Source organism: Martes martes, assembly GCF_963455335.1.
Source record: "Martes martes genome assembly, chromosome: 3".
NCBI lineage: Eukaryota > Metazoa > Chordata > Mammalia > Carnivora > Mustelidae > Martes > Martes martes.
In genome coordinates, this window is record NC_137890.1 from 10,258,176 (window position 1) to 10,285,081 (window position 26,906).

The window sequence follows — 26,906 nt, forward strand, 5'->3', positions numbered from 1 at the left end:
ATATGCCACAATATTACATAGTATATATGCTGCATATTTTATAGCATATATATGTAACATATAGTATTTTATAGAGAGAGAATGTGTGTCTGTGTGTGTATATATATATGTATATAAAACAATTTTTCTTTATTCCATTCATTCGCCAACGGACAGTTTATTTCACGTGTTGTCTGTTTTGAATAATGTAGTGAACATGAGGGTGCCATATCTTTTCGAGATAGGGAGTACATTTCCATTGGATAAATACCCAGAATTGGAACTGCTGGATCATATGGTAGTTTTGTTTATGCTACTAATTTCTTTCATCTCTGTTAAATTTCCTTCAGTCCAAAAGAGCAGAGAGCTTGATACTAATGGACATTCAGGTGTATATTTTTTCATTGGACTTTGAGCTATATTAAGAAATAGTCACTCATGTTTTGTTTTCCCCTGTCTAGTCAGTGTGGATTTTACAAAAAGCCAAGTGGTAAACATGTGCCAAACACATTGTCACGGCCATGATGGTTCCTAGTGCCAGTCGCTCATGTAATCCATATGTCTATAAGTGTTCCACTGAGAACCAGAGCTCCTCTGTGGTAGAAGTTCAGTCCGGTATTTATTGGACACAAATAATAATGCTATTTATTGTTTAAACTTAAGGTTTGAAGGGACCTGGTCTTTGTTCTTTTTGGATCTGAACATAGATTCAAAGAAAGGTCTAGCATCCGCTACACAGAAACTTGTAGTTCAAGAAAGGTTTTTAATATTTTTTATAAGGGAACAAAACATTGAGTACTCTGAAATTCGTGGTTTTAACTAGTTAAAAAGCTCTTTCAAGGGATACATTTCTTTTTGATAACCTCATTAGCTTTCTTTATAGATTCACTGTCTGTATTATAAAGCTCAGGACAATTTTAACTGCCAGAGTTTATTAACAAGGAATTCTGTGCTAACTTCTAGAATCCCTGCCTTTTCAGAAAATGGAAAAAAACTACTCACATAACATTTCTGTCTGCTTTTTTTTTTTTTTTTTTTTGGTGATATGGTGCTTAGAATATCTCCATGCAAGATCTTTCGCAACAGAATCCTTCTTTTAAAAAAGTGAATGTCCTTATAAGGGAAACCATACCTTTTTTTTTTTTTAAGATTTTATTTATTCATTTGAGAGTCAGAGTGAGCGAAAGAGAGAGCACATGTGCAGTGGCAGAGGGAGAGGGAGAAGCAGGCTCCCTTGTTGAGCAGGGAGTCCAATGTGGTATCATGCCCTGAGCAGAAGGCAGGCCCTTAACTGACTGAGCCACCCAAGCACCCCGGAAAACCATACGTTTTCCTCAAAAAAGAAGAACACAAAGTCAGATAAAGTTGATGGTGCGCTGGTTCTCATTTCTGAATGCCCCAAACAAAAAGTGTTCTTATGATGAGATATCTTGTCAACACTGACATCTCTTTTAAAGCCTAGTATTTTGGATTGGACACAGATCCTCTCTCTGCACAATAAACATGGTAGAACAGCCAAAACCATTTTTTTCCCCAAGATTTCATTTATTTACTTATTTGAGAGATTGAGACAGAGAGAGCAACAGGGAGCACGAGCAGGAAGGAGGGGGAGAAGCAGGCTCCATCCCAGGACCCGGATCCCAGGACCCCGGGATCATGACCTGAGCCAAAAGCAGACGCTTGACCGACTGAGCCACCCAGGTGCCCCACGATTTCTCTTTTAAACAAATAACTTAAAATACTTGTTTCAAGGAAGCTAAAACGAACAAGAGAAATTTAACTAGTTCATTTGTGCTGGGCAGGAGAGAAACTTTTTAAGAGAGGGATGAATCTGTTACATATCCAGAACAACCATTTTAAATTCTAAACTATTCCGAAAGACTGGTTGTTGCAAGCCCTTAAACCCTGTCTGCTGTATTGCTGTCTTTACGTAGTTCAGGCAGCTGAAGTAAGATAACTCTTACTCTAGGGGTATCATGTCCTCACATTTTCATTCTGATTTAAGACATCGGGTTTTTTGTTTGGTTTTGTTTTGTTTTTTTGACTTAGAATCATGCAGCTCTAAAAAAAAAAAAAAATAGGTGACTGTGTAAATCATGTAGCACAAGACTCTTGCTTCTAGACTTGGGGTCATTGCCAACTGAACTCTGACGGTGGTGTTCCTGTGTATTTGCTATTCTCTGCCTTCATGTTTCATTGGTTCCTAAGTTGCTTGATTTCCCCCCAAACGGGCTGGTACTTCAGAATGGCCGAGTCTGACTTCTTTCATTCGGCGGGTGGAGGCACTGCCTGGTTGGCTCCGACTTTTGGAATGGGAGTGTGATGCTCATTGTGTCGCTCTGGCAGAGGGAGTCAGGGCCACCTGTCGGGGTGGCGTGGTTCCCACACACAACACAGCGTGCCAGGTTCAAGGCAGTGGAGATGGCAGGCCTCGAGCGGTGAAGAGGGTAGCTCGTACAATGTGGTGCTTTTTCTGAAAGAGGATCTCCCCCGCCCCAGAAAGTAGTGCCAAATCCAAGGCACATGCTTCATTAAATTGATCACATCTGTTGGCACTTGTGGGTGTTAGCAGTGACAAGTGTGTTTCTGTTCTTCATTTTGGGGTGGGTTTTTTATTCCCCCTGGGCTCCCTCCACTCCATTAGCCTTTGCCTCCATTTATCTAAGTGGTTGTGTTTTCTTAGCTATGGCAGGCATATACAGAAACAAGGAAAACATTTTCTAGGCCAGTTTATTAAGTTCTGGATCATAAACTGTTGATGTTTGCTAATGCAGCATAATTATCCTGGAGCAGGTGGTCTTCTTACGTGCTGAGAAATGTCACGTGGTGTAGGAATGGTTCTTCTCTTCTTCCCCTGGGTCACTGGTGATTACAAGTCAGTGGACTGGTTGGAGATGAGACAGAGAACTCTGGGTACACTCAACATCCTGAGATGCTGGTGTCTAGTTATGTACTAATTAGAATTCCCTACTCGGGGATAATTTTTTTGAATAAAAATATTCATAAATGCAACTGTACTGGCAGTGACATCTGGCTCTCAGGATTTATTGTTACTCTTTTTAACAGCTCTAAATTCAAAATTAATACGATCAGTTTTTGCTTTGCCTTATTCCTTATGTAATTTTTTAAAAATTTAATTCCAATATAGTTGACATACAGTGTTATATTAGGGTTATGTAATTTTTTCAAAATATTTTTTTAAAAATAGTTTTTTTCATCTCATGATGGAGATTTTTCCATTGTGAGGAGATTTAAGGACATTAAATTAATGTCAAATGAAGAGATGTGACTTCTGGCTCTGCTTTCTCACAGGGAGCACATTATTAACTTTTTGATATTAAATTACATATCATAATTGCAAAAGAAATGTGGTAATATAATAAGACTTCTGATAGACATAGAAGTGAAACTGTTGATTCCCCAAATCTTTGTTGAGTGCCAGCTGTATTGGAGGTGTCATCTCTGTTTCAGCTGTCCTGTTAAAATGCTCAAACTTAGAAATGGAAGAATGGCTTGCATTAGTTACTAAACAAGAGCATACTCACATAAATGCAAAGTCCAAATTCATCTAGATATGCTGTATCTTGACAACTATTAGCATTGGTCACCTTGACAAATCAAGACTCAAAAAAATTCTAGGGCACCTGGGTGGCTCAGTTGGTTAAGCATCTGCCTTCGGCTCAGGTCATGATTCCAAGGTCCTGGGATCAAGTCCCGCATTGAGCTCCCTGCTCAGTGGGAAGCCTGCCTGCTTTTCCTTCTGTGCCCCCCACTTCTCATGAATAAATAAAATCTTTTAAAAATTTTTTTTTAAATCTTGGGAATTACATGGGTAAAAACTTTGCTAACATGGGTAGTGTTACCAGAAGTCCACTAGGCTGGACTCAAAAACAGTTTCCCAGTTGAGTATTTAATCTTTATAAGCCCTTTCTCAACCACCCCCACACTGGAAACACTGTCAGTGCTTTTGTACTTGGCCTTGGCATATCATGCATGTGCCTACCACACATTTGCAAAGACTTTGATTTATAGGAAATCATTGAGAAACATTAGTTAAATTAAGCTTTCCTATTTGAATTCTGGAAAAACTGAAGTGTTGGTGCGTGGTTAGCCTTATGACTCCCGATAATGTCAAATGGCCAATCCCGTAAGAGTTTCAGGAGAAAGAGATTTAAAGAGGCAGACTCACTTCATGTTCTCCGAGTTTTCAAAGGCAGACTTGGAATGCAAACAAGGCCACGTGCAGATGGTTTCATCTGTGAACTGGGTCTCTAAGCACATGGGACAGACAGCAAGAAATACAGGATGAGCCATGCATGTAATTTCCAAATGGCTAGTAACCACATTATAGAAAGACCCCCGTTAGATGAATTTTAACTACACTTTTAGCCAAATATATAAAAAATATGACAATTTCGCTATATAATAATCAATATAAAAATTATGAGATATTTTGTAGTCCTTTTTTTTTTTCATACCGAGTCTTCCAAATCAGGTGTGTGATTTATACTTAACGACACATCTTGCTAGGGACGGGGTAAGTTTCAGGTGCTCATCGGCTATGATGCCTTCTCTGGGCAACAGAGGTCTCGAATTCGGTTTTCCAAATATGAATCCCTCACTGGGTTTGTAACTGACTACTGAAATTTTGCCTTTGATCAGAAATTACCACTGTTCAGAAGTGGCAATATATTTAATCATCACTATAACTGAAGAAATTTCTTTAGCAAAGAAACGTTGTCTCTCACACATCTTTTACCGGACATGTCTGCACCAAATCAAGAGTGTAAGAGGGAATTACAGGGTAGGACTCTTCCTAAAGAATTACCATAGAGGATTTGAGAGGTGTGGGGTGTCCACGTCCCTTGCAGAAACTTGGGGTTTGAGAAGCGTGGTGAAATTATGGGATGAGATTCGGGAGAAGGTTATCTGTTTTTCTATAGAAGTTTTTTTCCTGAATTTAGTGAAATCTGATTTAGCCATCTAAGGAGAAAACCATTTTAAATTCCAGACAAGTGGAACAAGAGCCCATTACTTCCACATCTCTATACTAATTTAACTTGTGTTAATGGAGTGCTTCAAGAGCTGTCCTTTGGGTGTTGTAATGGAGGAACTGAGAATTTTTTTCCTATTCAAAGCCACTGGTCTATGGTCGGGGGAGGGGAGGAATTCATCCAGGTTACAGTCATGTAAAATACAAGCCAATTCAGTTTTTCTAGGAAGGAAGGTAAAATGGTCAAGGGACCTTCTTTCTTAATTTTTTTTTTTTTTTTAAGTAATCTCTACACCCAACATGGAGCTTGAACTCACAACCTCAAGAGCAAGAGTTTCATGCTCTCCGACTGAGCCAGCCATGTGCCCCCAATGGACCATCTTTAAATGTTAAAAACAGGGAGCCTTATATTGGGAAGTCTTGTTATGTTTCATGAAGAGTTCCAAACACAGATTGTGAGAATGAGAAAGCTTAGAAAACCCTAATCCAGGCAGTGGGGGAGAGGTCCATTTGGTTCCTGAAGCTTCGTGGATGTGGAAGCAGCAGGCAGAGGCTGGGGGCCCACAGGGCATCTCCACGCTGGCCTGGAGCAGGTCCTGTTGTGAGGGGCTTCCCTGAGGGGCATGGGAGCCGGACTGGGGAGTCATTTACTCCCATTATCTGTGGAAGAGACCCCCCCGCCTCCCAGCAATACATGAGTTCATTTATAATTAAAGGCACCTATTTACCTACCAGCTGCTAATATGAGAAAATCCTGAGTGTGGTTTGATGTAGTCTCAGGGAGATGTGCGATGGGAGAAACGCTCAATGGACCATGTGTCCATTGGCTTGGAGAGGACAAGCCTTAAGGTTGGCATCTGCCATCTTTCTCCGTCATGTGGGAAGGCGTGGTGCGTAGTGAGCTGTGATCACCTCCATTCTGCCAGCGGGACCCCTGGGCTGTGTTGCCGGAACTTGTGAGGCCTTTCCTAAAATCATCATTCAAAAGGAGCTAGCCAGGGTTAGCTTTACGGTTATTTTGGCCTTGATTTTATGTAAATGCTTTGGTGTCTAGGATGGCGTGTGCTTTGATGTTGTCTGCTGATCATTACTAGCAAACCCCTCCCCAAACTAGTAAGTTCCATAAAAACGTAAACACTCAAATACAGTCATTCATTTAATGGGGTTTGTTCTTTTGACTCGTTCAGTTTCACATCCGTGGAATGTCATTAATTTCTGCAAGTGAGGTGACCCTCAGCTGGCTTGATGGGTCTCTCTGCGCTGATCTAGAATGGTTGTTGGTAATGAGAAGTTGGCTTCCAGGCAACTTATGAACAACTGGAAACTTCTGAACGATTGTGCCTCCTGAACGATTGGAAAGGCGATAGAGCAGAGCAGAGCCAAGACCTGATGTCGAGGGAGACGGGTGTGGGCTCACCCTAACAAAGAATATTCCAATGACCCACAGTGTACAATCGAAATAGGTGCTTGCAGAAAGTTAATCCCCATCCTAGAAGGTCTCGAAGTCAAGACCGCGTGGCCCCTGCTGGAAGCATCTTGGAAAGGGTCCCGGCGCTTCAGCACTTCTGCCGCTTGTGCAAGGGAGCTGACCTGCACAGCCTGTAAGAGGGACTGCTCCTGTTCCCACGTGGTGGCTCTAGCATTTGTTTCTGGTGGACCGCGGACAGCAATTTCATTCACCAAACGCGTGTTGCCTTTCCAGAGTCAGTCAGGTGTCGTGGATTCCGAGAGCAGAAGTCTGAGTTGCTCCCATGAGCCACGCATGGCATCAGGGATGTGGCTGGGAGCAAACTTCCTCTCTAGGGTGAGGCTCTCCAACCTTCCATGGGCTTCAGGAGCCCCTGGAAGCCTGGTTAAAAGGCCAGACGCTGGGCCCCACCCTCGTGTTTCTGACGGCGCAGGTGTGAGTGGGGCCTGAGACCCTGCATGGCGACCAGGATCCAAGGGCAGGTGCACAGACCCACCCATCAGTACCAGCAGTTCAGGGCAGTGGTCCCCACTACAAGTGATTTCCCCTCCTCCCAGGAATGTCGCAAGCTTGTGACATTTTTGGTTGTCACCACTAGCACTGGGAGTGCTGCTAGTATCAGGGCTAGAAGCTAGAGATGCTACCACACATGCACATAGTTGAAAAAATATATATAAAGACTACAAAAGGGCTTTACAGTGCAAAGTAAGACTTTTCCCCTCTGCTGCCCCAAATTTTCTTCTTAGAACTGTTCAGAAACTACTGTGATTGGTTCTTGTATGCTTTCCAGATATGATTTACATTGGCAAGAATGTTTATGTAATTTTTAACACAAATGGCCACGTAGTTCTAGATAACTTTCCTGTCTCAGATATACCGGTAGGTAGGTAACGTTGCTCGCATTTTATGGATGAGGTTATGGAGACTGTGAATGTAAGTAATTTCCTCAAGGTCACATAGTAAATGGCAGAGCTGGAATTTGGAATTCAGTTTTCATCAGAACTGACCCAAGATGCAGAGGCAGCCCAGGCAAGTGAACAGTTTGGCTCTCCAAGCAGGTTCACTTTGCCCTACTTCAGACCTATGTCTTTTTTAAATGTTTGAGGAGGTGAGAGCCTTACAAAGGAAGAACAGAGATGGGCACCACATGTGGCCTTCCCTTTCCTTTCAAGCAGTTCAGCTCTGGCCCCCAAATTGCAAACATCTCCCACCAAACAGTATGGAGCCAGACCCTCCCTTTCCAGAAGGCAGTTCGGGGACTTCTGGTGATGACTCGAGCTTAGTCTCACCCCAGGCTTCATACAACAGAGTTGACATTCGTAGGGATGTTTTGGCTTGAGTCCGCATGCGGGCTGGCAGCCCAGTCTGACCTGTGCCTTCCCCTGGACTCCTCTGTGGGTGGCTGTAGGGCTTCTCGGGGCCACTCAGATACTGCCATCACCCCTGTGCTAGGAGCAGCAGTCACTGTTGGGGTCAGCCTGTGACCAGATGCAGTGCTTATCCTCGTGGGGGAATTCTTAACACAGCTTGTCAGAGCGGCCTGTTAGGTGCCAGCAGGTTAGGACAAAGGAACTTGCCCCGTTGGGATCCTGCGATGAGATATCTCTGTGCCCAGGGCTCCACTGAAATGCTTCCCAAAGGCAGTGGGTGCCTGCTAGGGTCCACCTTGAGACCGGATGTGTAGATCATTTAGAGGGTACCGTCTAACCAGAAATGTGGAACGTAGTACACTCGCCCATGGAAAAGTGGTATCAGGAGACCAAACTCTCTTTCAACTGTGGCTATTTGCAGGTGCATGCTTGGAATCGTAGCTCTGGTGCTGGGAAGGCTGAGCTTGCATGACTTATGTTTGTCATTTCTCTGAATCAGCAGGTAACAAAGAGGGAACACATTCTACATTCTGGGTGCTGCTGAGTATCCTTCTGGGAGCAGTAGCCATGCTGTGCAAAGAGCAAGGGATCACCGTGCTAGTAAGTCCTCAGATGCGGTCACACCTGCCCTTTCTTCCCCTGCAGCAGAGACTTCTTGGGCTGGCCTGGCCTCGTATTTCTCAACCCCACTGCCGGCCCATCAGAGACCTTTCCACCAGTTACTCATGGTTTCGGTATATCTGATATTGCCTGGAAACGGGCTGTCTCAGTTGATGATCATTAGCAACCAGTGGGAAATGGAAAGTGGGAAATTCCTATGTGGAATATAAGAAATTGTGCAGAGGATCATGGGGAAGGAAGGGAGAACCAAATGGGAAGAAATCAAAGAGGAAGACAAAGTATGAGAGATTCTTGACTCTGGGAAACAAACTGAGGGTTGCGGAAGGGAGGGGGGGGGGGATGGGGCAACTGGGTGATGGGCATTAAGGAGGGCACGTGATGTGACAAGCACTAGGTGTTGTACACAACAGATGAATTATTGAACAGTACATCTAAAACTAATGATGTATTATATGTTGGCTAATTGAATTGGGGGAAAAAAAAAAAAAGATAGTGATTAAGTCCTGGGGCACCTGGGTAGCACAGTCAGTTAAGCTCCCAGGGTTGTGAGCCTTGCGTCAGGCTCTGAGCGCGTGTGCGCGCACGCGCGCTCTCTCTCTCTTTCTCTCTCTCTCCCCCTCCCTCCCCCTCTGCTCCTCCTGCTCTCTTGCATGCTCTCTCTCTCTCTCTGGGATAAATAAATTTAAAAAAAAAAAAAAAAAAAGAGCTATTAGCTCTCCTGGAAAGGTGCCGTAGAAAAAGAGGAAAGGACAATTTAGGTTTTCTGGAGTGCTCTCCTGTTTCGGCAATTCCAAATCCACCAGTGGGCTGACCCCATCTGTGCTTCTCATCCTGGGTAGAGAAGCACCGAGTGTGTGTTGTGCTCAGCTTGGACTGGAAATATCGAAGAGGAAAGGAGGAGTCTCTGAAGAGTACAGATGTTCACCTCCTCTGTCTGATCAGAACTGAAACCCAAGGGAGGGAGAAGCATAGAAATCCACTTTCCTTTTTCACTATTCTAGCCAATTTTATGCTGGACATTAGGAAAATTTAGAAATTAAGGATATGATCAGGGTGGAGAAATGGAAAAACAAAGATATGGGATTTGAATGGGCCATACAGGAATAGCTTGGAAAGGAAAGCAGATGAAGTTACATGAGATTTGATGTAAGTCAGAGCAAAGATCCATGGTTTTATCAGGCTCAGTCTATAAGATTAAGGTTAGATAGCTAAAAATGGCATAGAGAGAATTACTCTGCAAAGAAACTTGAAGTTTGGTCAAAGCCCATGTTTCTCAGCCTTGGCATTATTGACATTTTGGGCTGGATCATTCTTTCTCATGATTCTCATGATTCTCATTCTTTCTCATGAGCCCTCACAGGTGGGCTCTCCTGTGCATCATAGCGTGTTAGGCAACATCCCTGGCCTCTACCCCCTAAATGCCAGAAGGACTCCCTTGGTTGTGACAACTTAAAATGTCTCTAGACATCGTCAGGCATCCCGTGGCAAAACCACCCATTGCTCTAAACCCTTGCCTCTCAAAGACCAGCAGCATCAACACCATCTGGGAGCTTATTAGAAATTTAGGATCTCCAACACCCCCCCCCCCAGTCCTTCTGGGTCAAAATCTCCATTTAACAAGGCCCAAGGTGACTCCCATTAATATTTGAAAAGCACGAAAGAATTAGGTTGTATTTATGTAACTAAAGATATGGTAAAATTTAGCAATTTCCAAAAGTGTGATTAGAATGTGGACATTTTGATGATGCATTTAAATGGGAAGTTGGAGAGTGCCAACCAGAAGGGATGGCAAGATTCCCTCACCCCTTGGTGACTGTCTTATAGCTCCTAGGGAGAAAAACAAATGGTGTAAGACAGCGGCTGCTCAGCAGGGAGCTTCTGCCTTCTAGAAAGTGGTTTACAGCCAGGCGGAAGTGGTCCATTGTGACCCACTAAAATCCTGTATCGCATGAGTGGATGAAATCAGAATTCTCTGACATGATTAACCCAGCACTGGCCTGTGTATTGGATAATTAATGGCTTCCAGCATTTATGGGAAAGGGCTGAGTAGGGATGTCATCCTTGCTCTGGGAGCCACAAATTACCACTGGCTTCTGATGATTTATCATCTTTTTCACCACAAAACCTCATATTAAAAAGGCCAGAGTCATACGGAGGGATCTTTAACCATATAGGCCACACGTACTGTGACCACCTCATCCAGACTGGGCAGGGAGTTCCGCGAGATGACAGTGCCCGCGGCGAGAGACGGACTCCAGGCTCATCTAGCGTCGGGTCCATATCTGGGGATAGCAGTTGCAAAAGCAGCTCTCACCCAGGAGAAGGAGGCTATTTTGGTGCTCCTGGAAGCGGTCAGCAGAGGCGGAGCTGCTACATCACCTCCCCAAATCCAGTGGCTTCACACAGTAGAGGTCACTTGTCGTTCGTCCAGCGGCCGTGGGCAGAGGTGGCTGTCGTCCACACAGCGGACCCACGCTGGCGGAGGCGCTGCCGTCTTGGGAGCGTAGTTTCCAGAGCTGACCCGATGCTGTCCACCCCAGCCAGCTGGGAGGCCACATCAAGGGGCAGACAGCGCCCCGTTAGAACCTGACCTCCAAAATGGCGCATTATCGCTCGCTCCGCCTTCCGGAGGCGGGCGCTCAGTCACGTGCACGCGTGAGTGCGGGGCCTGCTGGGAGGTGCGCTGCGGCTCTGTGCCCGCAAGGGCTGACGACTAGCAGACGGCGAGGAGGCTCATCCCGAGCCACCTCTGAAGCCCTCCGAGATGGTTTCGGGTGTTGCGCCCCTGCTGTTACTGCTCTGGCTGAGATCACTGAGCACTTGGCCTTCTGGGGGTGCGATTAATTGCTTCCGCGGCTGGGTTGTCGGGGTTGATGGCTGCCTTTATCTTCTGAGGCGTAATTACTGTGCGGGTAACCGCTCGGTCGCATCAACTGAGAGACGTGTTTTATAGTCAAGGAAAAACAAGGGAAGAGGGACCTCGGCAGATCTTCTCCTGGGAACCCCAAATGCCCTGCTATCCTGAATCTTAAAATACTCTTATGGGCAGACTATGAAATTATGACCAAGGGGAACTTACTAGATAATAAATTTGATATATTACCCGGAGCTGATTTTATAGGAACAATAGTGGGGTGTCTGTTTTGGAGCTGAAGACTCCTTCCGTGATGGTCTTATCCACTGCGATTCATGTCGAGACTCAGTAATAAAATCGTGAAGTGTAATTGCTGCCTAATCAGAGCGAGGCTCTCCCATCACTGATTGCCTTGCCTTGCTTCCTCAGGGTTTGAATGCCATCTTTGACATCTTGGTGATAGGCAAATTAAATGTTCTGGAAATGGTCCAGAAGGTACTACATAAAGACAAATCATTAGAGGTGAGTACGTCCTTTCTGTCTCCAGCCCAGACGTGGAAAATGTCAAGTGCCAGCTGATTTAAAATGCCATTTTCAAAATATTTCTTGCAGTTTTGAATCTTAAAATAGCTGGCCCTTTCAAGGGCTGGGGCCCTTTCAAGAGCTGCGGTGTCAGCGTAGCTCAGGCATTGTTGCCCGTTCGTACCTAGCTTCGCTGCACTTCTCTTTGAAAATCTGTGCCATCAGGGGCTTGGCGTTGTCCTTTCAGAACATCGGTGTGCTCAGGAACGGGGGCCTCCTCTTCAGAATGACCCTTCTGGCCTCGGGGGGCGCAGGGGTGCTCTACGTGCGCTGGAAAATCATGGGCACCGGCCCGCCCGCCTTCACAGAGGTGGACAACCCCGCCTCCTTCGCGGACAGCGTGTTGGTCAGGGTGAGTGCTTGAGCCTCTCCCCCGCTGGGCTGTCTTCTCTGCCCACCAGGTCCCTGCACCTTTGTCCTCCTCTTCTCACTCCCCAACACGCCCACGGAATCCCTCCTCCGTGGAACACCTCCACATTGGTTTGCTCTCACGAAGGATATTCTAGGATGAAACCCAAGTTTTATTAGGGGATGGGGAGGACGTAAGCCCTTTGTATTTCCATTCGAAACAAAATTAAAAGAGCAATGGTTCTTTCAAATATCAGGTTCCCTGCCAGCCTCAGTAAAGTGTCCCCTGACCCCATTACTTTTGTTGTAAAGAAAATTGATACAGCGGGATTAAGACAAAATATGACCACATCGGTTACGTATCTTTAAATGTCCAGCAATATGAGGACTCTCTTTACTGTAAAGGTTTGCTTTTTCTGAAGGCAAGCGTGTCAAGCCACAAATTCTTAGCTGTGCATTTCATAGAGATAGAAATCAAAAGAAGGAAAAACCCTGTTCTTATATTGTCAGACACATAGGTGACCCCTGGGCCTCAGATTTCCTGGGTCACAGACTTTGGGCATCCCTCAATAAAGGGGACATACTTTGACCAGAAATATAACATGTACAGCAGAGTCTGCTGGCTTTGCTGTATTTTTGTCTATTACAATTGGAACGCATTTCATAAACTGCAAACTATGGCATCGTGTCCAATATAGAAATTGGCAATATTTTATTTTCTGCAACTGCTCTCCTTGAATAGAAGCCTATGAATGCCTCAAAAGTGAAGTTTCAAGGCATGTGTGTGTGTGTGTGTGTGTGTGTGTGTGTTTATACATATAGAAGTTCTGTATCAAGTAAATGTTTGTTTTCCTTTTGACTGATAGGCCATAAACTATAACTACTACTATTCACTGAATGCCTGGCTGCTGCTGTGCCCATGGTGGCTCTGTTTCGATTGGTCGATGGGCTGCATCCCCCTCATTAAGTCAGCCGGCGACTGGCGGGTAACCGCGCCAGCAGCTCTCTGGTTGTGCCTAATTGGGCTCATATGCCGAGCCCTGTGCTCTGCAGACAGGCACAGAAGAAGGTAAGAGGCTGAATTTTAACTTGCACACAGGGTTGAGTCAGAACTTTTCGCTCTGTCCAGCACTGACCGTTTTAACAGTTTTGTGGAGGTCATGTCCAAGGACAGTTATTTTCTATACATACCTCTGTCCCTTTGGAGTCCACTGCCAGCTTCAGCCAGTGGGGCATGGCCTTGGAGGAGGGGGATGGATGACAGCTCTGTCTCCACCTCCCGTAGTCCCCTCGAAGTAGCGTCTTGAGATCCTTCCCACAGTGGAAGGATGGTAAAGGTGGTAAAGAGTAATTTATGGTCAGAACAGTGTAATTGACCTGGGCCGTGCCGTTAGTTCACAGTTCTCCTTCAGAAAGCCCTGGTAGGTTCTAGCCAGGCCTTCTGGTGTGGTTTCGTAGAAAATAAACTGCTGCCCCAAAGACACTATTCCTTTTTGCCGGGGGGTGGGGGGTGGAGGGAGAGAAGGAAAGGTTATTAAGGAAATAATTGTGGGAAAAGCAAATGTGTTTCATGAGAAAGAAAACTATTTAAGGTGGTTGAGTCCCTTTTTAGTATTCTCAAAATAAAGTTTTTAAGTTTATCTTTTAAATTGGTTCATAATTCTAAAGGGCAACTACTTTTTAGTCCCAGTTCACTTATACACATGCAATAGTATTTTTTTAAAGATTTTATTTATTTGTTTGAGAGAGAGAGAGAGCACGTGTATGAGAGAGAGAACATACGAGCAGGCAGCAGGGAGCCCGACGCGGGCCTCAATTCCAGCACCCTGGGATCATGACCTGGGTTGAAGGCAGGTGCTTCACCGACAGGGAGCCACCAAATTTGACCTGGCTTCTTAATTGTTCTTGTGTCAGGTGGAACACTGGGCCTGTCGCCTCTTTTCAGACGTGCTTTGTTGCTCAGCTTTCTTTTTGCTTGACTGATAATTATGGTGATGTAACCCCCAAAAATGATTTCGTTTATTTCAGATTTTATGAAGTTTAAACTAGTCAAGTATTATTATTCCTGGTAAGGTTTGTTGGGGGGCAGACTTATTTCCCATGAAAACTCTACTGGACTCATTGGGACCAATATACCTATTGGTATATTCAATGCTACATGGTTTGAGGTAGGGTTAAGAGGAGGTGAATCCGGGCATCTGGGAGGCTCAGTCATTAAGCATCTGCCTTCGGCTCAGGTTGTGATCCTGGGGTCCTGGAATCGAGCCTGCTTCAGGCTCCCTGCTCAGTGGGGTGCCTGCTTTTCCCTCTCCTACTCCTCATGCTTGTGTTCCCTCTTTCGCTATCTCTCTCTGTAAAAGTAAAATAAAATAAATAAAAGTAGGTGAATTAATAAGGCCTCACAAAATGTAATCATTCTAACTGTACTCATATGGATTGGACAACTTACAAGTCTTATCCCTGCGTTTGGTGCTAAGTGCATTAGTGAGATTTTATGACTTATCCTAATGCCGCCAAGCTAAACCCTAGGCCCTACTGATGACATTTCTTTGCTACTGCTGATACGTTTCCTCAATTGATGACACGAAGAAAAGGGAGCCTTTATCACTATTTTAATGTTGAGTAGGAATTTTTTTTTAGCAGGTCTGAAAATAGCCATTTCAGTGACTTCTCATTTTCCAGGATCCTTACGCTGGGCCTGGGATTTCTCATTATTCCATTTCTTCCTGCAAGTAACTTGTTCTTCCGAGTGGGCTTTGTGGTTGCAGAGCGAGTCCTCTACCTCCCCAGTGCTGGGTACTGCATGCTGCTGACTTTCGGATTCGGAGCGATCAGCAAACACACTAAGAAAAAGGTATTGGCCCAGAGCGGTGCCGTTCGTAACCGAGACGGTTGGGTGGCTCCTCACGACATTTACTGTTCTCTCTCTCTTCCTAAGAAATTGATTGCTGCTGTCGTCTTGGGAATTTTATTCATAAACGTGCTGAGGTGCGTGATTCGCAGTGGCGAGTGGCGGAATGAAGAACAGCTCTTCAGAAGCGCCCTGTCTGTGTGTCCGCTCAATGCCAAGGTATGTTGGCCACCGTGTTTCTTTAGAAAGACTTCAGTGCAGCAGCTGAGTAAGAGAAATGTTTACCTTCACACAGAATCTAGCATAAGGCCAAGACCAAACACTTGGTTCTTTTCTTGGGTTTTATGAATGATCTTGATAAAACTTATTACAATTCCACGGGGCCAAAATAACTCCAAAGAAACCATTATAACCAGATAATGGCAGTGAAACCGCAGATTACTTGGATGAAGTTTTGCTCGTCTTCCAGTTGGTCTGCACAATCGCCCTCTGAAATGATGGCAGGGAGGTAACCGCACACATCCAGATGGCACCTGGGGGAGGGGCAGAGTCAGTCCCTTCAGAGCACACCTCAGAGCCTGTGCTCAGCCCCACAGCATTGAGTCCTCCTCCAATCTGTAACTTGAACATGAAACCCCAGTGAATGGGCAGCACTTTGGTTCCGGAAGTTTAAATTACACTGTCTGGTGTATCATAGTACACATTTCTGTCGCCTGTGGTTTCTCTGCTTGCGATTCCTTTCATCAGATTAGGTAAAAATAAATGTGTAGACTTTAGAATTGGCAGTGTTTTCGTTGAAGCCGTCTGGTAGGAATTCGTTTCACTTGTATTCTTGATGACTCCAGTCTTTTCATTTAACCAGCTGTGCCCTTTTGGGCAAAACTAAACTGTTTAGAACTTTCAATGTCCTTATCTGTAAGAGGGAAAGTAATGTCTGTCTCTTGGGTTTCTTTTGAGGCCTTAAAGAAAGATGGCGTCCAAAGAGCCCTAATGTCGTAGTTAGAACATAGTAGGTGCTCAAGAAATGTTCGCTTTCCGGGGCTCATTTTAGTTTTGGTGGTCTTGTTAAATGGCAAGAGGAGAATGCTACTTGCTCAAGATAGGAGGCCAGGGTGTTTGGTTAGAAGAGTTATCTATTGGTATAGATTGTTACTAAATTATGGTATGTTCTCTCTCAGCTCTTCAGAATAGGAGTTCCTAGGATGCTTCAATGTAATCCTCCAGGGGGAGAGAAAGAGCTCTTTGGAGTTCTCTCTCATTTCCATATTCTATATTTAAGAGAAAGCAGTGATTTCAGGCAAAATTATATGAATAAATCTAATGAACAGTTGGCATCTTATTGTGATCCTGAAGTAAAGAATCGTATAAAAGGTGCTAACTCCTTGTTTGTCTTTTTCTTGGATTCAAGAAAAAAAAAAGATCTTGTTCATGTTTATAGTTAAGAGACTGAGATAAAAGAGTGAATTTCTTCAAGCTTTGATCCTTAATTTGATTTGCTGCCTATCCATTTATTTTTATGCTACTAAAAATAAATTGCCTGTGATTTAATTTCATAAATGCTAATAGATGTGCTTTATTTTTGCTTTACTGTTTGAATAGCAGTAACTATCCCTTCTATTTATATAGTTCTTTTCCACAAGGAACTCCGATTTCTTTGTAGAGGCTCTATAATTAATCTCCATTATCCTCCCTCTAAGGTTTTGAGAGAGAGAGAGAGGGTTTTCTTTTCTTTATTTTTCCAGACGGGAGAAACTGAGGCATAGGAGGAAGAAACTGATGTTATCTAGATGAGTAATTTAGGTGGTAGTTAGAGACCTGGTCTCATGTGCTGCCTGGGTTATGCCAGTAAGTGGGAGGGAGGGGTGACATATGTGATGTTTGATCTTATAGGTCTGTCCTAGGAAGTGATCTCTTATGTTATAGGATAGAAAACACAAGGGGTGTGCACATGGACACACACACAATCGTATGTCTGCATGTGTAGTTTTCTTTTTTAAATTTAAGGCATGCATGGGACTCCTGGGTGGCTCAGTTGGTTAAGCATCCAACTCTTGGTTTTGATTCAGGTCATGATCTCGCGGTCCTGGAATGGAGCCCCGCATCGGGCTCTGTGCTCGGTGGGGAGTCTGCTTCAGATTCTCTCTCCCTCTCCCTCCCACTCACTCTGTCTCTCAAATAAATGGATAAAATAAAACATACATACAAGACCTCATCTTCAGAATGGACCCAGTGGAGACACTCCTTTCTAAGAACATTTTTCAGTGTTACCATTCAGTATGAGCAAGATAATAGTCTTGGGGTTTTGGGGTTTTTTTGTTTTTTATTTGTTTTCCTTTCCAATATAAATTGTGGTATAATTAAATTATCTTTACCTCCTTTTTTTTTTTTTTTTCTTTTTGGAAAAAAGCGAAACTCATTTCAGGGAAGAAACCTCATTTAGGAAACACTGGTTTCATTCAGCTCTGTTGCAGGAAATACATTCTCTGTATTGGTTTCCACTTTATATTCATTGAATACTAAGTAAGTACTTGGCACCTGGCTGTAGATTAGGCTCAAAGTTACCACTGAGACTCATCTTTTCCAGAAGATGATAGTGCCAATGCCTGGTCAGCAGTCGGATTACCCACACTGCCTTGCAGATGGTGGGCACTCAGTATTAGTGATGGAATTGAGCGGCGTGGGAATTAAAATTCCTTAGCCTACAATGGATGAGATACCCAGTATTTAATTATATTTACAGTCACTTTTTGTTTTTAAGGCTTAAAAGTATGTGCCACTTTGTATCAACTCTGAGGTACAATTCTAAATTCTTTTAACAAGGAAAAGGATCATATACCCTGATGAGGTAGTTCCTTAAGGATGAGCCAGCATGGCTTATAAGATTTTTTATTTTTTTTATTTTTTTTGCTTTAACCATTTTAACATCAAATGGGAACAGAAAATTTGAAACAAACTGGCTTTAGCTCTGGTGTTAACACGCGTTCCATTGTTGATTTCCATGTCATGGGCCTACAGTGGTGTTTTTTTTACTCTGCAGTTTCTGTGCTGGTTTGATGCCTAGCAGATGAATCACAAAGGCTAGAGGGAAAGTTCAAGAATAAACAGGGTTTTTCAGTCTTTTCTAGACTATGGAAGCAAAAATCATTCATTCTTTAAGCGCTGTTATAAGGGAACCGTTTATGAGGGTTCGGGATTGGTTGGTTTAGTTATAGTGGGATACCCAGACAGCTGTTTTCCATTCAGATACTTCCCTCCCTGTAGCCCATAGGATGAGGCTGGCTTCTAGGTGAGCCTGTTTGTATCAGTTCTTAATTATGGACAGCTTGCCTTCTGGGGCTGTATTAGGTTTGTAACGAGTTCCATGGAAATAAGTACGGTCTGAATTTCCAGAGTTTACTGTCCTTCTCCCCTGATCTGGTGGCTGGCATTCAGGGTGTCTAACAGAACACCATGTCTGCTGCAGAGGGCAGTTGAACTCTTTGTCTGAGCATTTTATTGAGAAAACAGAGTTTGCCCATAACAAAGGAAAGCAGCAGGAGCTCAGGGGCAAAGAGGCAGGAGTCGTGTGTGGAAGTCTGAGTAGAAGCTGAATTTGTATGCTGGGGACCACAAGCGCCTTGCTCACCAGTTGGATTCTCCAGATTTGGTTTTTGTTTTTTTTTAGAAGTTTGTATCTTTTTTTTAAGAGTTTATTTGTTTATTTGACAGAGAGAGATCACAAGTAGGCAGACCGGCAGGCAGAGAGAGAGAGAGAGGGAAGCAGGCTCCCTGCTGAGCAGAGAGCCCGATGCGGGACTCGATCCCAGGACCCTGAGTTCATGACCTGAGCCGAAGGCACAGGCTTAACCCACTGAGCCACCCAGGCGCCCCAGATTTGGTTCTTTGTGCGTGGGACGGGAGGTGAGGCAGCACACCCAGGCTGGGGCTGGGGAGGCATGAAATGAAACCATTTAGAGCACACTTTGCAAAGCACGCCCTATAGCCATAGCATTAGCTCTCATTTGAAGAGGTGACTACCTACAAACAGACAATAATATGGTTTGGGGAGTTTAAATTATACGGTGGGCTGCACAGTCCTATACATTTCTATCACCTGTGATTTCCCTGTTTGTGATTCCTTTTGTCCAATTAGATAAAAATCAATGTATAGACTTTAAAATCGGCAGTTAAAAAACAAACATCTGGTACCTACGTGCTTAAAAGAATGTCGCCCTGTTCTATACCCTTCCAGAAATACTAGTGTTTTGAAGACAAGCTATAACTGTCAGTTAAGATTGATAAGGCAGGAGGTGGTTGTATTTTCAGAAGGGTTTTTGAAGTACTCGATGGAACGCTGCTTGAAACGTGCTCAAACCATTACCATAGTTCATGATGTATTAACTGGGGGCTTAAAGGAGAGACATTTGTTTTCTCACAGTTCTGGAGGCCGGAAGTCCAAGATCAAGGTGCCGGCAGGGCTGGCTTCTCCTGAGGCCTGCCGGCGGTGGCCTCCTCACCTGGTCTGTCCTCGGTGCACGTGCAACCTTGGTGTCTCTCTCGGTGTGCAAACCTCCTCTTCTTAGGAGGACACCAGCCAGATTGGATTAGGACCCACCTTGATGGCCTCAGGTCAACTTGATCTCCTCTTCAAAGGTCCTGTCTCCACATACAGTCACGTTCTGAGGTGCTGGCGGTCAGGACATCAGCAAATGAATGTTGGGGGTGGTGGGTCCACTCCAGCCGTTGACGGGCAACAAGGAGCGTTATTTACTTGAAGAAAAATAGCAGATGGCGTGAGTGAGTGCGTCTAGAAATCACCTCAAGCAGCTGGCCCCGTTCTCACCCAGCAGCCTCAGAGATGGCTGTGAGACACTGAGAAAAACACAGGTTTTGGAGCCGGGCTTCAAATGCTGCAAGTCCCTGAACTCGGGAGCTGAGCAATAGTGGCCATGCGACAGGGCTGCCATGCAGAGAAGCCACATAGGTATATGTTACCGGCCCCACACTGGGCTCCTGGCGACCCTCAGCACATGTAGGCTGCCAGGATCACTCCTGTCAGGACCTAGGCTGAACACACCTGATTTGAATACATTTCTGGGGAATCATCTCCTCTGAGATTGCGATTAGCCTATGTGTAAGCCTCTAAAGGGAGTGTCCGTAAATACTTCTAATAATAGTCCTTGTGAGTCTCCGGTTCTGCTGTCCTGGGGTCATTCTGGGTCTCTGCCCCTTTCCTTGTAACTTCTGCTTGAGCCCGTGTACAGTTGAGAAAATGCCCGTGGATTGACCTCCCTGGTCCCCTCCTGAGAAGCTGACCCGAGAACTTGCGGAGGCTTTGCCACTGTGAGTCCCAGTTTCTCCGGGCCGACTCTACCACCCTCTTCACTTGCTCAAAATTCTCTCCTTGTTCTCCCTTCTTCTCTTCTTGACATGGAGGCAAAACTCGCGTAACAGAAAGTTAACCATTTTAGGTCTTCAAAAAATTAAACATATAATTCCCGTATGATAGAGCAACTCCACTTCTGGAGACATAGCCCCAAGAATTGAAAGCAGGACTTCAAAGAGATGTGCGAACACTCATGGTCACAGTAGCCAAACTGTGGAAGCAGCCCAAGCGTCTGTCCATTGACAGATGAACGGGTGAAGGAAAGGTAGTGTGTGCCTGCCATGGAATATTACTTAGCCTTGAAAAGGAAGGGGAGTCTGGCACCTGCTGCTATGGGGATGAACCTGGAGGACACTGCACTAGGTAAAACAAGCCAGTCACAAAAAGGCAAATACCGCATGCCCATGCTCCTGTAAGGTATCTCGCGTCATCAAATTCACCGAAACAGAAAGTAGAATGACGGCTGCCAGGTGCTGGGGAGAGGGGCAGAGGAAGAGTTACTGTGTCACGGGTACAGACTTTCAGATATGCAAGAAGAGGAGAGTTCTGGAGGTGGGTTGCACAGCAGTATGAGTGCACTCAACCCCACTGAACTATACACTTAAAAATGGTTAATCACCCAAAACTAATGAGACATCGTGTGCCAACTGTTCTCAAATAAAAACAGGGTTTTTAATGGTTAAGATGGTGACTTCTAAGTTTATTTGACCATAACTAAAGAATGATTTTTCAGAATCAAAGGATCATTATTAAATACCTTTTTTTTTTTTTTAAAGATTTTATTTATTCATTTGACACAGAGAGAGAGAGAGAGAGAGAGAGATCACAAGTAGGCAGGCGGAGGGGGGGAGGGGGAAGCAGGCTCCCTGCTGAGCAGAGAGCCTTATGTGGGGCTTGATCCCAGGACCCTGGAATCATGACCTGAGCCGAAGGCAGAGGCTTTAACCCACTGAGCCACCCAGGCGCCCCATTAAATACCTTTTTAAATTAACTATTTTGAGGACAGTAGTCAGTGACATGTAGAGCATTCACAATGTGGCCAGACCCTCACTTCTCTCCAGTTCTGGAACATTTCATCACCTGCTTCTCTTTCTGTGGATACATTATCCCCAGGTGTTTTTCCAGCTGATAGTTGGATTAGAGAGGTTGAAAGAGGAAGGTCTTATGGGATCTTTTCTCCCCGCACTGGCTTGCTCTGCGTGGTCCCAGGACCCGTGGCTGCACCGTCTCGGCCTCCCGACACGCTGGCGTCCCCAGCCTGCTCCTCTCCTGAGATCAGGGGTCCACCTTGGTCTCTCTACTTGGGTTCTCCAAGGATTTCAAAATCAGCCTGATGGCCTAGCCCCCCAAGCAAGCCCAGCCAACCTGTCATATCTCCCCGCAAAGCCATCACATCCATTCTGTTCTGAAAGTTAGAAACCCGAGTCATTCTTGACGTGCTTCCCCACTCTAACCAGCCCACCAGCCGTTTCTGTGTTCTTCGCTTCCACAGTGTCCTTCAGGTCCTCTGCTCATTCCCCACCACTCATTCAATCTGGTGTCCTCCCTTCCCCTGTGCCTCAGGCTGTCCCCGGACCCTGGCATCCGCTTCTTCCCCGCTCCCATTTCCCACAGCGTCACTAACTTGTTATAACTCTGATAGGACCTTCTGCCACCCTCCTACGCCCGGCTTTTGTTGTAGGCTGGTTTGTGCCCCCAAAAAGGACACGTTCAAATCCTCACTCTGGTACCTATGAACGGAGGCCTTGTGGATGTCATCAAGATACAAGTTAAGATGAGTTCACAGTGGTACAGGGTGGGCCCTTAATCCAATACGACTGGTATCCTTGTAAAGAGAGACACAGACACACAGGGAGAAGGCCGTGTAGAGACAGAGGGAGCCACACAGCTACAAGCCAAGGCTTGCCAGCGACCGTCAGAGAACAGGAGAGACGCTTTCTCCCTCAGAACCTCCGGTAGAAACTAGCCTTGCTGCCCCTTAATCTTTGCCTCCACAACTATGAGGGAATGTATTTCTGTTGTCTTAGCCACACCTCAGCCCCCCCCACACCCCCCAACTCAACCCCTCTCCCCCTCCAACAGCCTGTGGTATTTGGTTATGGCGAAACACACACACTTACAGACCTTGTGCTGGTCCTTACTGCTTGGGAAAAAGACTAAATCAGACCTGTCACGGCTTGGGGTTCCCCGTGCAGCCTGCTCGCCATGCCCTCTGGCCTGGCCCCCCTGCCCTCTGCACTCCAGCAACACTGGGCATCCTGGAGCCTGCTTGTTGTCTGCTCTGGCCGGCAGGCTTACTCCAGCCCCTTCACCTAGTGACCCCCTGCAGATCTCCAGAGGAGGGAGGGCCCTTCCTCAGGGAGGCCCTCCCCCGGTCCAGACCGGGTGCCACCCTGGGGACCCACCGTCCTCCACAGCCCCAATTGCCTTCTGGTGACACGCTTTACAACAGGATGGGCTCACAGCCGGGCCTCCAGGAGCCAGGGGTCCGACGGGTTTGCTGGCCCAGTGTCTAACTGCTAGCACTGCCTGGGCTGAAAGAATGAGAGAGGGAGAACCCGTCAGCGTGAACTGGAATGTTTGCAGTGCTACAGCAGAAAGGTGTCCTACAAGAAAGGGCTGTAGTTGTTAAAATGCGGAATCCTCGTTTCTCCCTCTCACAACCACGTGTGGGTGGATTTTATGCCTCAGCCCCAAAGGGGGATGATGGGGGGGGTGAGGTTTTAGCAATAACCCTGCTTTGTGGGGCGCCTGGTGGCTCAGTAGGTGAAGCCTCTGCCTTCGGCTCAGGTCATGATCGCGGGGTCCTGGGATCGAGCCCTGTATCCGACTCTCTGCTCGGCAAGGAGCCTGCTTCCTCCTCTCTCTCTCTGCTTCCTTGTGATCTCTGTCTGCCAAATAAATAAAATCTTTAAAAAAAATAAAAATAAAAAACCCTGCTTTGTAATTTTCAAGGTTTCTTTACTTAAATATCCCTCTGTCATCCCTGTGTGACATCATCTGCTTGTGGCACCCTGTCCTTCCCACCTTTTCTTACAGGATGTGGATTAAAGTGTGACCCTGGCCTGCCCTCCGTAGGGTTTTAGCCAAAGCTCTGGTGGTGTGGGGTTTTTGTTTTGTTTGTCTGTCTTCCCTTTCGCTTAGGTTTTCGGTGAGAAGCTGCGATAGGTATCGCAGCTCTGAACCAAGACGCCTGTCCGCTGACGGCCAAGTTTATATCTGTATTTCCAGGTTCACTACAACGTTGGCAAGAACCTGGCGGACAGAGGCAATCAGACAGCCGCCATCAGATACTACCGGGAAGCCGTGAGGTACAGCAAGCGTCTTGTCTCATTCACATCTGTGTCTGGTTTTAACTGTCGGGGATTCAGAAAAGACCCCGACTTTCAGATATCCGTGCCCGTTCCTGACAGTTCGGTGAAGACCACTGAGCATTTTAACAGCTCGGTTTCTCTCTCCGCTTCCAGACTAAATCCCAAGTACGTTCACGCCATGAATAATCTTGGAAACATCTTGAAAGAGAGGAACGAGCTGCAGGAAGCAGAAGAGCTGCTCTCCCTAGCCGTGCGGATACAGTAAGCGCGGGTTTGCGGGATCCCGGTGGCAGAGAGAGGCGCCTGCGTTCCGGGGTCGGGGCCTTTCTTGTCCTTGTTTCTCTTTTGAAAAAAATGCTCTTCCAGGCCGGACTTCGCGGCCGCGTGGATGAATTTAGGCATCGTTCAGAACAGCCTGAAACGCTTCGAAGCCGCCGAGCAGAGTTACCGGACGGCGATCAAACACAGAAGGAAGTACCCAGATTGTTACTACAACCTCGGGCGGCTGGTAAGTGTAAGGTGTCCCAGGGCTGCGGAGGAAAAGCTTGGTTTTTCCCTTTATATGATAAAATGGTAGAAGCACCACTCGTGCCAGCACGCTACGCCCTGTAAAGTTCTTCCGCATGCTCGTCCCGTGAAGGTAGCTGTTTGAGGTCCTTGTCTGTGACTCTTTAAGCTGGAGTAGAGAGCAGTTCAACTTGAATTAGGCAAGTGTTAAATTATCTCTAAGGCCACAGGTTAAACCAAGGAATAAATTAGAATTTTTTTAAGTCCCTCGTGCCCTGTAAAACAGTACTCCAAGGGTCACTTCCTGATAAACATCAGTTTCTCGGTTTCAAAAACATGAATAAAAGCTGAGATTAACAAAGCAAACCCGTAACACGGCTGCTGAGTTTCCATCTTCTTCCTCCAGGGACAGCCCCTGCGGTCCTCGGCACTCGCACTAGCTGTTCTTCCCGTAACAGAAAGCCCGGGGGGATTTATTTGAAACCGCTTCGAGATTATCCAATGGAAATAGGAAAGAGTGTGCTCCATAGTGACTTTCTTTTCTAAGTTACTGACTCAAGATCTGATTGCTCTTGATTGTCCTTCCCCATACTTTATTTCTTTGTTTGAATAGATATTGCAACATAGCTAATACAATAAGTTCAGTAATGTTAAAATCTGAAAGCATGTATCGGAAAATGATGGTGACATGGATTCTGTCATTGCTTCTGAGAAACCTCCATTAGGATGCACAGCTCAGTCCTTAAAACTCTGGATTTTCTTAATGAAGAAGAGAGCCGGGCACACAAAGATGTGAAATGATGGAGGTGGTGTAACTAACCTTTTTGGGGTCGTATATACACGGGCGTCACATTATCACATTGTACACTTTAAACTTCTATAGGTTCTATGCCAATTATACCTCTGTAAGACTGGGGGAATAAGACATACCCACAGACAGCGGTATATTCTCCCTTCACTTTGGCGTCAAGAAACTCACGCATATGTTCCTAATATATTCAGTTTGGTTAAATGAGATTGTTAAGAGAAAGGTGTTTTATTCATTGTAGCCAAACTGGAATACACGAATAGTGATGTGATTTTTTTTAAAAAGTTTAGATATAATTTCCCAGATTCCATCCAGCCTAGGCTCACAGGTAGGAGGACGTCAAAGTTGGTTTTTAAAGAGATGCCTGTTTGTCCTCACGTGAAGGGTCTAGAAACTTCTTGGTTTTATGGGATCCTTACGTTATCAAAACCAGTGGTTTCCCAAACTGGTTGAATATCCAGGTCCTCCCACCCCATCTCAGATTTATGGGATCAGAGGCTCCACAGATGATACAAACATAGTTTTGTATTTACAAAACACCAATGAAACTCTCTGGTCATCCCAATACTCTGTTGATGGCCCTGCATTTGGGAAGCAGATCTATCTGAGGACTGAGAAGACCGACTGACCAGCTCAGAGCACAAGAGACTGTTTGGGGAGCACAGCCTAGGAAACATGAGTCGCTTTAAGGATTATCACAAATCCAGGCTTCCATTCTTAGCCTGATGGGAATGTGTTTTGGTCTAAACTGCTTTGTTTCTGGATTGCTTAGCAATGATTTTGCATGTCGTGGAGGTAGAATTTTATGAATGGAGGAAACTAAGTGACAAGAACGTGTGGCTAATGATGGTGAAGTTTCACTGCTTCCACTATGCATACACCCATTTAAATGAGCAGGTACTGCGTGTGTTATAAATGTTCAAGTGAAGTGGCTTGCGTGTTTATTATTCAAAGAATAGAAAACGTGTTTCAGTTATGATGTATCTGGGGAAGATACCATCTTTTTTTACGTACTCTAGTGTGGAAAAGAGGAATTGTTTCTTCCTGGGCTTGGAGGAAGGTGGCAGTAATATGACTGAATCCGTGCAACAGCGAGATGTTTAAACAAGGAAAATTGATAGCAATTGTTGTCCCACATAACTTTCTCCAGAGCCACTTGGCCTTTTCCCACTTGTTTCCTTTTACATTTTAAAATTCTGTGCTAGTTACAAACTAGATCCGGTTACAAACACGGATGTAGAAACAGCTTTCTCTGTGAAACCTGAAGAGCCAAGGAGAGCTGAAATTATTCTAGTGAGAAGCTGTTGAAGGCAGATTAAAAAAAAAAACTTTCCTCTGCCCTCTTAGGTTCTGCCTTTGGGGCCCTGCAATTAGACTGACTACAGACAGATGAACAAGAAAGAAAAACCGTTTATCCACATATGCATTGGGGATACACCTGGGGAAAAACTCAGTGATGAGTGACTCAAAGGGGGTGGTTAGAACTTGGGCTCATGTAGCACCTTAACAAAGAACAGTAAATTTATAGAGAAGTGACAGGGGAAAGGAAGGGGTTTTGGGCTTCTGAGGGTGGCAAACTGTCAGAAGGTAAACACAGGGGGAAACTGATGAAGGTTTGTGTAGGTCCTTCTTCAAGGCCGTACAACATCCCCAGGAGAGGGGATTTACGGCAGTCCTTATGTCTCTTGTTTCTGCTTTTAGTCACATAAGGGAAGCTCCAGGAATCCTTCTTTCTGCGTCTGCTGAATCTCAAGTGTCTTTAGTACAGTAATCCTTACATCCAGGTGGTATATTTGGGATAGTATATTTTGATCCTCTGTATTGTTCTCTCTGGGGAGGAGGGTGG

At 45.3% G+C, this 26,906-nt stretch overlaps 1 protein-coding gene across 2 annotated transcripts in view; it reads left to right on the forward strand.

Moving 5' to 3' along the window:
- TMTC4 (transmembrane O-mannosyltransferase targeting cadherins 4) overlaps positions 1-26,906 on the forward strand; it is a 61,992-nt gene that overhangs the window by 24,540 nt on the left and 10,546 nt on the right. The window contains exons 6-14 of one of the 2 annotated variants that reach the window (XM_080799759.1): positions 8,310-8,410; positions 11,715-11,807; positions 12,055-12,219; positions 13,082-13,284; positions 14,898-15,069; positions 15,154-15,285; positions 23,663-23,742; positions 23,899-24,006; positions 24,112-24,253. In XM_080799759.1, the coding sequence (XP_080655885.1) occupies positions 8,310-8,410; positions 11,715-11,807; positions 12,055-12,219; positions 13,082-13,284; positions 14,898-15,069; positions 15,154-15,285; positions 23,663-23,742; positions 23,899-24,006; positions 24,112-24,253 (1,196 nt within the window). The remainder of the gene's footprint in view (positions 1-8,309; positions 8,411-11,714; positions 11,808-12,054; positions 12,220-13,081; positions 13,285-14,897; positions 15,070-15,153; positions 15,286-23,662; positions 23,743-23,898; positions 24,007-24,111; positions 24,254-26,906) is intronic. The other variant, XM_080799760.1, reaches the window with a different exon arrangement.